This window comes from Pristiophorus japonicus, chromosome 1 (genome assembly GCF_044704955.1).
Source record: "Pristiophorus japonicus isolate sPriJap1 chromosome 1, sPriJap1.hap1, whole genome shotgun sequence".
Classification (NCBI taxonomy): Eukaryota; Metazoa; Chordata; class Chondrichthyes; family Pristiophoridae; genus Pristiophorus; species Pristiophorus japonicus.
The window spans coordinates 407,472,219-407,488,119 of NC_091977.1; the positions used below are offsets into that span (position 1 = coordinate 407,472,219).

At 42.1% G+C, this 15,901-nt stretch overlaps 1 protein-coding gene across 2 annotated transcripts in view; it reads right to left on the minus strand.

The window, feature by feature from the left end:
- Positions 1-15,901, minus strand: part of chd7 (chromodomain helicase DNA binding protein 7) — a 346,350-nt gene that overhangs the window by 53,277 nt on the left and 277,172 nt on the right. For both annotated transcript variants that reach the window (XM_070891933.1, XM_070891925.1), the window contains exons 22-25: positions 9,445-9,644; positions 7,497-7,656; positions 6,641-6,730; positions 1,718-1,821 (exon numbers count right to left, since the gene is read on the minus strand). In XM_070891933.1, the coding sequence (XP_070748034.1) occupies positions 1,718-1,821; positions 6,641-6,730; positions 7,497-7,656; positions 9,445-9,644 (554 nt within the window). The remainder of the gene's footprint in view (positions 1-1,717; positions 1,822-6,640; positions 6,731-7,496; positions 7,657-9,444; positions 9,645-15,901) is intronic.

Here is a 15,901-nt window from a genome sequence, read left to right on the forward strand (position 1 = left end):
TTTGCCTTCTTCACCGCCTGCTGTACCTGCATGCCAACTTTTAATGATTGATGTACCATGACACCCAGGTCTCATTGCATCTTCCCTTTTCCTAATCTGCCGCCATTCAGATAATATTCTGCCTTCGTGTTTTTGCCCCCAAAATGGATAACCTCACATTTATCCACAATACACTGCATCTGCCATGCATTTGTCCACTCACCTAACCTGTCCAAGTCACCCTGCAGCCTCTTAGCGTCCTCCTCACCGCTCACAATACCACCCAGTTTAGTATCATCTGCAAACTTGGAGATATTACACTCAATTCCTTCATCTAAATCATTAATGTATATTGTAAATAGCTGGGGTTCTAGCACTGAGCCGTGCGGCACCCCATGAGTCACTGCTTGCCATTCTGAAAAGGACCCATTTATCCCGACTCTCTGCTTCCTGTCTGCCAACCAGTTCTCTATCCACATCAGTACATTACCCCCAATACCATGTGCTTTAATTTTGCACACCAATCTCGTGTGGGACCTTGTCAAAAGCCTTTTGAAATTTCAAATACACCACATCCACTGGTTCTCCCTTGTCCACTCTACTAGTTACATCCTCAAAAGATTCCAGAAGATTTGTCAAGCATGATTTCCCTTTCATAAAGCCATGTTGACTTGGACCGATCCTATCACTGCTTTCCAAACGCGCTGCTATTTCATCTTTAATAATTGATTCCAACATTTTCCCCACTACTGATGTCAGACTAACCATTAACCCGTTTTCTCTAGGAACTGATCCAGAGTCGATAGGCTGTTGGAAAATGATCACCAATACATCCACTATTTCTAGGGCCACTTCCTTAAGTACTCTGGGATGCAGACTATCAGGCCCCAGGGATTTATCAGCCTTCAATCCCATCAATTTCCCTAACACAATTTCCCGCCTAATAAGGATATCCTTCAGTTCCTCCTTCTCACTAGATCCTCGGTCCTCTAGTACTTCCGGAAGGTTATTTGCGTCTTCCTTCGTGAAGACAGAACCAAAGTATTTGTTCAACTGGTCTGCCATTTCTTGGTTCCCCATTACAAATTCACCTGAATATGACTGCAAGGGACCTACGTTTGTCTTCACTAATCTTTTTCTCTTCACATATCTATAGAAGCTTTCGCAGTCAGTTTTTATGTTCCCGGAAAGTTTCCTCTCATACTCTATTTTCTCGCTCCCCCTTAAATACAATTTGGTATATTTGGACAAGGAAATGCATTAGTACAAGAGGAATCACACCTACAAAATAACAACAATTTTTTACCTGATCATCTTATTTTTCTTGAAGGCAGTAATCCATGCTGAGGTACAGTTCTGCAGGCGCCCGCAATTATGAGTGCCCATTTTTGCGTATGCAAGCATAGATATAGGCTAATTCATTATAATGGGCTAGAACTTCCTAGCCTGATTCTGTCCTCATCCGAACATTCACAATATATACATCCTTCAATAGTAGTTGCTAGACAGTGATCAGCAATGGGTATAGGTACCTTGGCTGCTATTTCTCCTCTAGGCCATGTAGTGTGTTCCCATGATCACCCTGGCTGAGATCAGCTCGCTTACTGCATACTGAGAATTATACCTCAGAACTGCAGTTTGTGTGGCTCAGTACTACAATACACAGAGTACTTACCACTGAGCCACTGAGGTACCCATAAACAGTAAATTAACAAAAATTATAGCAACAATTACATACCATGTTTGAACACGCCGATGAGAAGACATTTGTCAGCCTCCCTGTCCCACCAATCTGTAGGAAGATCAGCATGGTCGATTTCTGGGATCCAGATATCTACATCACTAAACAAAGAAAACATTTAAAAACTACCTTCGAGTAAATGACAGGTTTTGCTCAAAAACAAAATTAAGCCATTTTCTATGAAAGTAAACGCTTCTCCCCCGCTCCCCGCCTCCCATTAAATTTTGGCACAGGAGTCTGTGCAAAGATTCACAAAAATGTAAGCTCAAACATGCGAATTCCATGAATGCGAATTTGTCAAAATCTTATTAGTTGCTCTTTAACAGTACCAAATTAAGGATTCTAATGTTAAAAATGGTGCCAATTTATCAATTTTCAGCAATTTCACAGCACAAGAGAAACTGGTGACTCTTATATTTCCACTCCTTTCTGGTAGTTTTTGTTCAATGATTCATTCTTGTGGAATACCGCCCACCTTATGAACCTGAAGAAAATAGTTGTGTGACAAAGCCATAAATGTTTCAATTATTTTGAAAACAGCTAGTTACTTCAGCTGGTTGCAGTAAATACATTTCTAAAGCTACTGTTCAAAAAGAAAGTTCCTACCCAGTTCTGTGAAACTGGACAGATTCCTAAACTCCTATTTTCTAAAAGAAATTCTGTACTGTATTTAATTAGATGTCGTACCCATGGCATTTGGTTAAAATAGGTTCTAAAACAAGTGTAGCCATTACCTGCCAGAATTCATAAATCAGGTCAATCCCCAGTCTTCCACCCCCATGTTACTTATCAAAAATTCATGTTACATAGTTGATTCAGAGAATCAATTTTGCAATCTGCAAAGCTTTTTTTTTTATATACAGTAAGCAATGCTTTTTCTACAAAATAAAATTTTTGCTAAATATGCAAATTTACTATAGGAGACTGGGCATGAAACTTCACAACCTTATATTTTTTTCATGGTTTCAATGAAGGATGGTTTCAGTTACAACCTGGATCAGTCAAAAGTAAATGTTGGCAATTTGGGACTGCTATACAATTTGTGGATTGCTCTGAATGCATCTTTCAATATTATAGACATATCACATGTGCCATTATTTAATTACATAGTGTTTGCAGCATAAAAACAGGTCATTCGGCCCAACAGGTCCATGCCAGTGTTTAGGTTCCACACATGCTTCCTCCCACTCTTCATCCAACCCTATCAACATATCATTTGATTCCTTTCTCCCTCGTGTTTATTTAGCTTCCCCTTAAATGTGTCAATGCTAGTCACCTCAACTACTCCTTGTGGTAACGAGTTCCACATTCTAATCACTATCTGGGTAAAGTTTCTCCTGAATTCCCTACTGGTTGTATCAGTGACTATCTTATATTTATGGGTCATGGTTCTGGTCTTGCCCACAAGTGCAAACATCTCCTCTACATCAACCCTATCAAACAATTCCAATTTAATGGGCTATAACTTCCTAGCCTGATTCTGTCCTCATCCCAACATCCCAAAGATCTCCATCAGGTCACCCCCTCAGTCTTTTCTAGAGAAAATAGCCCCAGTCTGTTCATTCTTTCCTTATAGGTATAACCTCTCAGTTCTGGTATCATCCTAGTAAATCTTTTTTGCACCTTCTCCAGTGCCTCTATGGGCTCGATTTTCCCTAAAGCACCCCACCGCTGGATTGCCACCCAAAAAACCCGCTAAGATTCTTCTAATAAATTCCATAAAAAAAGGGAAAAAATACCGCCCGGCGAGAAAATGGATCTTACACGTAGATTCTCAGTGGTTAAATGCGATCCTTGGCAAAATGGGCGGTTCTTAACCAGAATGGGCGGTAAGTACTCAAATTTAGACAGAGGCTGTGGTTGGACCTAGGGAGGGGGGAATACTCAGTATTTTTTCAATGAAACAAAAAATAAAAATTTAGAAAACATTCTCAAGACCCTTTTTAACTTAATCGTCGTGAAAGAATTTAAAATAAATTATAAAAAAAACCTTTAACTTACCTTTCTTAGAAACATAGAAATTAGGTGCAGGAGCAGGCCATTCGGCCCTTCGAGCCTGCATCGCCATTTAATAAGATCATGGCTGATCATTCAACCTCAGTACCCCTTTCCTGCTTTCTCTCCATACCCCTTGATTCCTTTGGCCATAAGGGCCATATCTAACTCCCTTTTGAATATATCTAACGAACTGGCTTCAACAACTTTCTGCAGTAGAGAATTCCACAGGTTGACCACTCTGAGTGAAGAAGTTTCTCCTCATCTCGGTCCTAAATGGCTTACCCCTTATTCTTAGACTGTGACCTCTGGTTCTGGAACTCCCCAGCAACGGGAACATTTTTCCTGCCTCTAACCTGTCCAATCCCGTCAGAATTTTATATGTTTCTATGAGATCCCCTCTCTTTCTTCGAAACTCCAGTGGATACAAGCCCAGTTGATCCAGTCTCTCCTCATATGTCAGTCCTGCCATCCCAGGAATCAATCTGGTGAACCTTCACTGTACTCCCTCAATAGCAAGAGCATCCTTCCTCAGATTAGGGGTCCAAAACTGAACACAATAATTCCAGGTGTGGCCTCACCAAGGCTCTGTACAACTGCAGTAAGACCTCCCTGCTCCTCTACTCAAATCCTCTAGCTATGAAGGCCAACATGCCATTTGCCTTCTTCACCGCCTGCTGTACCTGCATGCCAAACTTAAATGACTGATGTACCATGACACCAGGTCTCGTTGCACTCCCCTTTTCCTAATCTGTCACCATTCAGATAATATTCTGTCTTCCTGTTTTTACAACCAAAGTGGATAACCTCACATTTATCCACATTATACTGCATCTGCCATGCATTTGCCCATTCATCTAGTCTGTCCAAGTCACCCTACAGTCTCTTAGCATCCTCCTCACAGCTCACACCACCACCCAGCTTAGTGTCATCTGCAAACTTGGAGATCTTACATTCAATTCCTTTATCTAAATCATTAATGTATATTGTAAATCGCTGGGGTCCCAGCACTGAGCCCTGCGGCACCCCACTAGTCACTGCCTGCCATTCTGAAAAGGACCCGTTTATTCCGACTCTCTGCTTCCTGTCTGCCAACCAGTTCTCTATCCACGTCAATACATCACCCCCAATACCATGTGCTTTAATTTTGTACACTAATCTCATGAGTGGAACCTTGTCAAAAGCCTTTTGAAAGCCAAAATACACCACATCCACTGGTTCTCCCTTGTCCACTCTACTAGTTACATCCTCAAAAAATTCTAGAAGATTTGTCAAGCATGATTTCCCTTTCATAAATCCATGCTGACTTGGCCCGATCCGGTCACCGCTTTCCAAATGCGCTGCTATTTCATCTTTAATAATTGATTCCAACATTTTCCCTACTACCGATGTCAGGCTAACCGGTCTATAATTCCCTGTTTTCTCTCTCCCTCCTTTGTTAAAAAGTGGTGTTGCATTAGCTACTTACCTACCACCCTGTTACGGCAGCTTTTTATGTTTTTTTTCCCTCCTGATCTTACCTATGGTCACCGCTGAGCTTGGACGGTGGCGGTTTTCTCGGCGGTGCACGCAGGTGGTCTGCTCCCCAGCGGTATTTTGAAAATAAAGTGGAAACTTTCGCCAGTGGTTTTCCACCGAAAAAGAGCAGTACCGCCGAGAAAACCGCTAAAAATGAAGCAGAAAGTCTAGCCCAATGTCCTTTTTATAATATTGAGACCAGACCAGTTCACAGTACTCCAAGTGTGGTCTAACCAAGGTTTTACACAGGTTTAACATAACTTCTCTGCTTTTCAATTCTATCCCTCTCGAAATGAACCCGTGCTTTCAAAAAAAAATTGGCCTCATCAACTTTTAGTGATTTATGTATCTATACCCCCAAAGCCTTCTGCTCCTCTACCCCAATTTTATACTTATTTTCCCAGGACTATGTGACCTCCTTATTTTCCCCTACCAAAATATACCACCTCACACATATCTACATTGAAGTTTATTTGCTGATTACACATCCATTCTACAAATTTATTAATATTGTCCTTTATTAATTTGTCATCCTCTATTAATTTGTGCTTAATTTTAGACCCTGCAAGGTGTATTAGCCAACTATTATAATCAATTTATTTTATAAGGATTAAATGAGCTGTTAAAAAGCAACATGGAAAGTGGTCAAGTGGCAAGATGAGTTTGCAACTGCATTTCTAAATCAGGCCAATAGGAGAAGCACTGAGCTGCAGCCAAGTACTGCGCTACAAGGAGGCACATTGAATTGGAGGGTACAGCTGTAAACTAGCCACATACTTCAGACAATGGAAAGGCATTAGAATAGCCCTGGATGCAGATTACCTCCCTATTTTGCTTCCAAGTTTAATCAGTTAAAAATAATGATTCTATGCAAGAATATTGGCCCTCTCTAATATTAATCTCAACAGAAACCCTTGGCTTTTTAAAAATCCAATCGTTGCTTCTATCTCAAAGGTGTATTCACAAGTCAGTTTATTCTGGAATTTCTTCACTCGTTGCTTTTTTAATGATTTAAGTCTAGTCATCTGCGTGGTTCATTACTATAAATAACTCACCAGATTCCTTGAATTGATTGCACTGAAATAAACTTTGCATAGTTGTTAATTGTGACATTTAAAAATTACCTTAAAGAATACGTGGTGACTATATTGATGAACACAATCTGGGTTCATCTATCAATTTGTACCTGTTTTTAATGCAATCTTAATTTGTAGCAGTCTTCAGGTTGGATAAGATATAAGAATGTCAAAATTGAAATCAAAATGTTTATTTTCAACTATTAGGAAATCTTATTTTAATTAAAACCAACCATGACAAAATACTTTAACTTTGTAAAGAATGATTTTCTATTCATCTATATAACCACCTAAAAACACCACAGTAAAGATGGTTACGCATTCCACTGACCTTGCATCTGCACCATCAAATATCTTGTCTGCTACGTCTCCTATCACTTCCTGCCTCAAATAATACAGCATCCGTACCCGCAGCAGGACTCTGTAGAGGAAGAAAGTTTCAACATTAGTACTGTTTGCCAACACTAGCTTTTGGCAGCTGCTTCTGTTCATCCATCATTCTGCCAAGGCTGATTAGCTATGCTGTATGGTACGCTTGAAGCATGACAGATGGTGGCATATAATCACCTCTGTGTGGTGCTTTTTGCTGGCTTTCAACAGCCATGCTTGGCAACCACTTTCAACATACTGAGCACAGTGCAGTGCAGCCCAGACACATTTCATTCAGTAATGCCTAATTCAGTTTGTGAAGTTTAACGTGTATGTTGCCAGTGCTTCTGAAGTGTTCAAGTAAGTTTGTAAACAACTGAGCAGATGGCTTGCAGTAGGCGTTCTGCTCCATTATCTCATGCAATTTCCTCAGCTGTTGCTTACTATCTTCTGAAGCAGCTTTATGTTTAAAATAATGAGCAGCTACATTAGTAGCTGAAAAAGATAGATATGCAAAATCTAATTTCAAATGCCTCACTACAAACAATGGCCTAGTTTACACCTTTTATTGAAAACAAGGCTTTTCAAGCAGAAATTTAACGTAAATTTCTGAGGACGTTTCAAAATACGCTAACTACGAAGACATTTTTTAAACGCTAATCATAAATGCATATGAATTGTACACAAGTATGGGGCTAAATTACAAACTAGAAAGATTAGGGAAAATAACCAAAAGTGAGATTTCTGAGATTCTTACTACAACTCTGATATTTATTCTGTCTGCAAATTCTAAAATATAAGGCTATATTCAAACTTACTTGTTGCAGTGGTGTTTCAGATGTTTCTTGTAGCCATCATCATGCAGCAAGATATCTGGGTTGCAGCTCACTAGCCAATCAGCATTTTTCATGATTGGTTGAGTGGATTGGCTTTTAACTTTCTTTCCTTTCCTTCCTCTAGGCACGGGTGCAGACAAACCTATTGGTAAAGCAAAAGTATAAACAATGATTACTTCAGCTCAGAAAATAGATATCATCAACCACAGACCTTTGATAAAGTATTGCACAAACAATGCAAATAACTAAATTAATTTCAACTTCAATGAAATAAATCACAATTCTATTTTAATCTTTACTATTTTATATTACTAATAGATCTCCTGTGGCATTGCTCATATTCTGCCTGTGAATTGTTCATTTCTTGCTCTAATCTCTCTCTCCCTAACCCGATGTGCAAGTCTGTTATAATGTCTGTACCTCTTGCTTATTTTTCTGCCAGACTCTCTCCATCAATGTCTGTACCTTTGTATCTATGTCTCTGCCTTTCGGAGGTCTGGTCTCTGTATCTTATGATATCTGTCTGCATTGATCTTTGTCTCTGTCCTGTTGATTTCTCACTTTTTTTGCTTTCTCACCTGTTATTAAATTCCATCTCTCTTTCCACCGATTTCTGTCCATTCTGGTGTGCATCTCATGCTCTCTCTTTTTCCACTGATATTAATCTCTCTGCCTTGATGTCCCTGTTACCCACCTCAGTTTATTTTCCCCAACATCTGTATTTGTCTTGATTTCCCACTGTCTCCCGATACCCCGCTGTCCTCTGCTCTCCCTTTGTTCTACCCCACCCCTCCCAATATGTCTCTCCAGCTGACGACAAAAGGCACCAAAAACTTGCTAGGAAGGATACTATGGCCTAAGAAAACATTACGATTTAATTAACAGCCAACAGCCGAGAGACCAGTTTGCAGTGAGAGGAGACAGGAAGGGCAGCAGCGGAGGAGGCAGTGTGTCAGTTAAAAGCAGCCAGCAAACTGGAGGAGGAGGGAGGCCTACGCCGGGGAGCCCAGAATGTTCGGAATGAGGTTTTCAGCAGCAGTTGAGCTGAGGCAGGGGCAGAATCCGGAGATGTTACGGAAATGGAAATAGGCGGTCTTAGTGATGCTGCGCATGTGGTTGGAAGCTCATCTCGGGATCAAATATGACACCAAGGTTGCGAGCAGTTTGGTTCAGCCGCAGTTCAGGGAGGGAGATGGAGTCGGTGGCTAGGGAACGGAGAGCATGGCGGGGACCGAAAACATTGGCTTCAGTCTTCCCGATATTTAGTTAAATCCCTTTATCATTTTAAAGACCTAGGTTATATCACCCTCAACTTTCTCAACGCAGGAGAATACAAACCAAGTTTATGCATCCTGTCCTCAGAATTTAACCCTTTTAAGTCCTAGTATCATTCTGAAGAATCCACGCTGTACACTCTTGCATGGCCAATATATATTCCTGCTGGTGGGGGAATTCAGAAAAAAGGGGAAGATCTTAAAATTAGAGCTTGGCCATTTAGGAGTCAAATGAAAAAAAAGCACGTTTTCACATGAGGACTAGTGGAAATCCCCCAAAAGGCTGTGGATGCTGGATCAATTAGAATTTTTAAGACTGAGATCATTAAGCTTTTTGTTAGCTAAGTGCATCAAGGGATATGAATCAAAGGTGGGTAAATGGAGTTGAGGTATAGATGAGCCATGATCTAACTGAATGGCAAAACAGGCTCAAGGGGCTAAATGGCCAAACTCCTATTCTTATGTATTTGTATTCCCTGAGCTGAAATTTACAAAATGATATCTTGTTTGATTCTTACTCTGTTCTTAAAGCTTACAATTATATTTAGTCATCAGCGTATTGTTTTCAGTGTTTCCGGACATCTAGGAAAATTGCAGTTAATCTTTCCTTTGCACATCCATAAGATAGGGTTATAATAATGTGAATTCAAAAATACCCGAGTGGTTTTGCAGAGCTCGAGTCTGTCCATCCTCAGTAGGAGTAATCAGATCCCATATAAATCCTTTGATCTTTTCATCTCCTCTGTAATGGTTCAAACAGTACACAAGGATAGTGCGGCAGATGGTCTCCACATCGTGTTCTGTCAACTGTCGTTTAAAACGGCCATGTGACAGGATATCACTCCAACGTCCCCAACTGAGGGAAAGAAATATAGCGGTAGTTGGATTTAGTAAAGTAATTCTTTGTAAAATCTTGGAGCTTCAGTGTGCAGTTTATACAAATAACAAGACATCTGGTCCCATTATGCAATTTTGAAAGAGAAAAGAGAGACCTCACAGTGGGTAAAGGAGAGGAGTGGCGGGACGGGGGGTGGGTAAGACGGGGCGGGCCGGAGGGGGGGTCGGGGAGACAGGCGGAGAGTGGGGGGGGGGGGGGGGGGGGCACAGGAGAAAAGGAGGGGAGGACGGACGGACTCGGAAGGGGGGGTGGGGGAGACACAGGAGAGTAGGAGGCTGGGAGAGGGGACACCGGGAGAGGAGAGGGGGGACGGGAGAAAAAGTGAGTTTCAATCATAGTCTTATATTTTATAATTTGCAGACAGAATAACTTTCAGAGTTGTGGTAAGAATCTCAGAAAGAAGGGATGGAAAGGAGAGAGGGACTGGGTGTGGGAAAGAAAGGAGAGAGGGGGCCAGAGGGAGAGAGGAGAGGAAATGGGGGGAGGGGGAAGATGGAGCGAGAGGGTTTTGGATAGGAGAGGGGATGCTGGAAGGTGGCCAGCCGGGCAAGGGGGGGAAACAGAGAGAAAGAGAAAGCAAAAGCGAGAGTTAGGGAAAGAAAGTGAGAAAAGGAACAAATTTGCCGTTATACAATGACTTATCACATCTTCAGAACATCCCAGAGAGCTTTGCAACCTGTGGATTAATTTTTACAAGTTGCATTCACTGTAGTTGTGTTATGGGGCCAAGATTTAACATTTCTCCGAAATATAGCATCTCTGACAGTGCAACGCTCCCCCTTCGTGCTGTCTTGAAGTATCAGCCTTGATTGTGTGTTCATTCATGTCCACAGTAGGACTTCAACCTGCAATCTCTAACCCAATTTATACGATAGATCACAGAGGTCATGTGGCCTTTATGTGAAATTGAATTGAGCTGAATGGGTCTTCCTGTGAATTTGTTTGCCTATCTTGTTTCATGTTGTAATTTACCAAAATTCCCTCGATTCTGGAGAGGTCGCAGCAGATTGGAAAACTGCAAATGTAACGCCCCTATTTAAAACAGGAGGCAGACAAATAGCAGGAAACTATAGACTAGTTAGCCTAACATTTGTGGTTGGGAAAATGTTGGAGTCCATTCTTAAAGAGGCAGTAGCAGGACATTTGGAAGAACAAAATTCGGTTAGGCAGAGTCAGCATGAATTTATGAAGGGGAAGTCATGTTTAACAAATTTGCTAGAGTCCTTCGCGGATGTAACGAACAGTTGGATAAAGAGGAACCAGTGGATGTGATGTATTTGGACTTCCAGAAAGCATTTGACAAGGTGCCACATAAAAGGTTACTGCACAAGATAAAAGTTCACAGGGTTGGGGGTAATATATTAGCATGGATAGAGGATTGGCTAACAAACAGATAACAGAGTTGGGATAAATGGTTCCTTCTCTGGTTGGCAACCAGTAACTAATGGGGTGCCGCAGGGATCAGTGTTGGGACCCCAACTATTTCTAATCTATATTAACGACTTGGAAGAAGCGACTGAGTGTAACTTAGCCAAGTTTGCTGACGATACAAAGATGAGAGAAAAAGCAATGTGTGAGGAGGACACACAAAATCTGCAAAGGGACATAGACAGGCTGAGTGGGCAAAAATTTGGCAGATAGAGTATAATGTTGGAAAATATGAGGTCATGCACTTAGGCAGTAAAAAATAAACAAAGAGCAAGTTATTATTTAAATGGAGAAAGATTGCGAAGTGCCGCAGTACAGCGGGATTTGGGGGTACTTGTGCATGAAACACAAAGGATAGTATGCAGGTACAGCAAGTGATCAGGAAGACCATCTTGGCCTTTATTGCAAAGGGGATGGAGTATAAAAGCAGGGAAGTCTTGCTACAGCTATATCAAGTATTGGTGAGGCCACACCTGGAATACTGCGTGCAGTTTTGATTTACATATTTACGAAAGGATATACTTGCTTTGGAGGCAGTTCAGAGAAGGTTCATTAAGTTGATTCCGGGGATGAGGGAGTTGACTTATGAAGAAAGGTTGAGTAGATTGGGACCCTACTCATTGGAATTCAGAAGAATGAGCGGTTATCTTAGCGAAACATATAAGACAAGGTGGATGCAGAGAGGATGTTTCCATTGATGGGGGAGACTAGAACTAGGGGGCATGATTTTAGAATAAGGGGCCACTCATTTAAAACTGAGATAAGGAGAAATTTCTTCTCTGAGGGTTGTAAATCTGTGGAATTCGCTGCCTCAGAGAGCTGTGGAAACTGGGACATTGAATAAATTTAAGACAGAAATAGACAGTTTCTTAAACGATAAGGGGATAAGGGGTTATGGGGAGTAGATGGGAAAGTGGAACTGAGTCCACGATCAGATCAGCCATGATCTTATTGAATGGTGGAGCAGGCTCGAGGGGCTGTATGGCCTAACTCCTGTTCCTACCTCTCATGTTCTTATGTTCTTATTTCTGTACCAGTCTGAAATTACGAGTCCAATACATATGCTAAGTTCCTCAGACAAAAAAAACTCACCAGTTTGTATCAGCCTAATAAAGTATGAATTAAGCCATTAATTCTGTACAATACATGATCGCTTGATATAATGCACCTACAGAATTATTTGGTTTCTTGTTTGTAAAGTACAATGGTACAGTGGGCCTTCCACATAAAAATTAAGAAACCTCAAGAATGTTGCAGTTCGAAGATCGTAGCATCCGTGCAATGCAGCATGAAAATGAGTGGTTTAATATCCTGTCCCATTCATAACATCTCCACAGGCCCTTGGATTATTTTCTGAGCAGATTACTCCCAAGAGTGGAAATGTTGTAAATACTGGTAACAAGTTGTTGCCCTGTGATCAATGTTGCACACCTGTGGCAGATGCACAAAACATGTGTCACGTGATCCAATTGTGATCAAAATCAGCAACATTAAAAAAAAAATCATTCCCAGGATGTGGGCATCACTGGCGAGACCAGCATTTATTGCCCAACCCTAATTGTTCGAGAAGATGGTGGTGAGCCACCTTCTTGAACCGCTGCAGTCCTTGAGGCGAAGGTACTCCCACAGTTCAGTTAGGGAATTCCAGGATTTTGACCCAGCGACATTGAAGGAAGAGTGATATATTTCCAAGTCAGAATAGCGTGTGACTTGGAGGGGAACTTGGAGGCGATGGCGTTCCCATGCACCTGCGCCCGTTGTCCTTTTAGGTGGTAGAGGTCGTGGGTTTTGGAGGTGCTGTTGAAGAAGCCTTGGCAAGTTGCTGCAGTGCATTTTGCAGATCGTACAAACTGCAGCCACGGTGTGCCAGTGGTGGAGGGAGTGAGTGTTTAAGGTGGTGGATGGGGTGCCAATCGAGCACTCTCCTTTGTCCTGGATAGTGTCAAGTTTCGTGTGTGATATTGAAGCTGCACTCATCTCGGCAAGTGGAATGTATTCCATCACATTCCTGACTTGTCGATGGTGGAAAGGTTGTAGGGAGTCAGGAGGTGAGGCACCACAGAATACCCAGCCTCTGACCTGATCTTGTAGTCAGTGTTTATGTGGCTGGTCCAGTTAATTTTCTGGTCTAATGGAGACCCCCAGGATGTTGTTGGTGGGGGATTCAGCAATGGTAATCCCATTGGAGGGCATGGGGAGGTGGTTTGACGCTCGCTCTTGTTGGAAATGGTCATTACCTGGCACTTGTGTGGTGCGAATGTTACTTGCCACTTATCAGCCCAAGCTTGAATGTTGACAGTTCTTGCTGCATACAGACATGGACTGTTTGATCTAACCCTATGATGGAAGGAAGTTCATTGAAGCAGCTGAAGATAGTTGGGCCTAGGACAATGAGAAACTTCTGCAGTGATGTTCTGGGGCTGAGATGATTGACCTCCAACAACCACCTTCCTTTGTGCTAGGTATGACTCCAGTGGAGAGTTCTCCCCCTGATTGCCATTAAATTCAATTTTACTCGGGCTTCTTGATGCCACACTCGGTCATATGCTGCCTTGATGTCAAGAGCAGTCACTCTCACCTCACCTCTGGAATTCAGTTCTTTTGTCCATGTTTGGACTAAGGCTATAATGAGGTCTGCAGCTGAGTGGTCCTGGTGGAACCCAAAATGAGCATTGTCGAGCAGGTTATTAGCAAGTGCCGTTAGAGAGCACTGTTGATGACACCTTCCATCACTTTGCTGATGATTGAGAGTCGAATGATGGGGCGGTAATTGGCCAGATTGGATTTGTCCTGTTTTTTTGTGGATAGGACATACCTGGGCAATTTTCCACATTGTCGGGTTGATGCCAGTGTTGTAGCTGTACTGGAACAGCTTGGCTAGAGGCGAAGCGAATTTTCGAGCACAAGTTTTCAGCACGAAAGCCGGGATGTTGTTGGGGCCCATAGCCTTTGCTGTATCCAGTGCACTGAGTCGCTTCTTGATATCACGTGGAGTTAATCGAATTGGCTGAAGACTGGCTTCTGTGATGGTGGGGACCACAGGAGGAGGCCGATATGGATCATCCACTTGGCACTTCTGGCTGAAGATGGTTGCAAACACTTCAGCCTTGTCTTTTGCACTCGTGTGCTGGGCTCCATTATCATTGAGGATGGGGATATTCATGGAGCCCCCTCCCCCTGTTTAATTGTCCACCATTCACAACTGGATGTGGCAGGACTGCAGAGCTTTGATCTGATCCGTTGATTGGGATCACTTACCTCTGTCTATAGCACACTGCTTCCACTGTTTAGCATGCACGTAGTCCTATGTTGCAGCTTCCCCAGGTTGGCACCACATTTTTTTTTATAGGCACGCCTGCTGTTGCTCCTGGCATGCTCTTCTGCACTTCATATTGAATCAGGGTTGGTCCCCTGGCTGGATGGTAATGGTCGAGTGAGGGATATGCCACTCCATGAGATTACAGATTGTGGTGGAATACAATTCTGCTGCTGCTTATGGCCCACAGCGCCTCATGGATGCGTCACCAGGTTGGCACTTAATTTTTAGATATGCCTGGTACTGCTCCTGGCATGCTCTTCTACATTCCTCATTGAATTAGATTAAAAGAGGCTTACAACGTTGAGAATAGTAGTAAGCCCGACAATTGGGAGAGCTTTAGAAACCAGCAAAAGATTACCAAAAATTTGATAAAAATGGAGAAAAAAGTAAACGAGCAAAAAATATAAAAAACAGATTGTAAGAGCTGCTACAAGTATGTAAAAAGGAAGAGCAGCAAAAGGAAGCGTTAGTCCCTTAGAGGCCAGGGAGAGAAATGGCAGAGACATTGAACAAATATTTTGTATCTGTCTTCATAGTAGAAGATGCAAATAGCATACCAAAAATAGTGGGGAATCAAGGGGCTCATAAGAGTGAAGAACTTATAGTAATTAATATCAGTAGAGAAAAAGTACTTGAGAAACTATTGGGACTAAACGTCAACAAATCCCCTGGACCCGATGGCCTACAGCCCAGGGTTCTAAAAGAGGTGGCTAACGATAATGAACGTATTGGTTGTGATCTTCCAAAATTCGCTAGATTCTAGAACGGTCCTAGTGGATTGGAAGGTAGCAAATATAACTCCGTTATTCAAGAAAGGAGGGAGAGAGAAAACAGACCAGTTAGCCTCACATCAGTCGTCGGAAAAATGCTAGAAACCATTATTAAGGACATTTAGAAAATCATAACATGATTAGGCAGGGTCAACATGGTTTTATGAAAGGGAAATCTTGTTTGACAAATTTATTAGGCCCAATCTACTCAATCTAAATAAACATAGAAACATAGAATATAAGTGCACGAGTAGGCCATTTGGCCCTTCGAGCCTGCACCACCATTCAATATGATCATGGCTGATCATGCAACTTCAGTACCCCATTCCTGCTTTCTCTCTATACCCCTTGATCCCTTTAGCCGTAAGGGTCGCATCTAACTCCCTTTTGAACATATCGAATGAACTGGCCTCAACAATTTTCTGTGGTAGAGAATTCCACAGGTTCACAATTCTGAGTGAAGAAGTTTCTCCTCATCTTGGTCCTAAATGGCTTACCCCTTATCCTTAGACTGTGACCCCTGGTTCAGGACTTCCCCAACATTGGGAACATTGTTCCTGCATCTAACCTGTCCAATCCCATCAGAATTTTATATGTTTCTATGAGATCCCCTCTCATTCTTCTAAATGCCAGTGAATATAAGCCTAGTCGATCCAGTCTTTCTTCATCTGTCAGTCCTGCCATCCCAGGAATCAGTC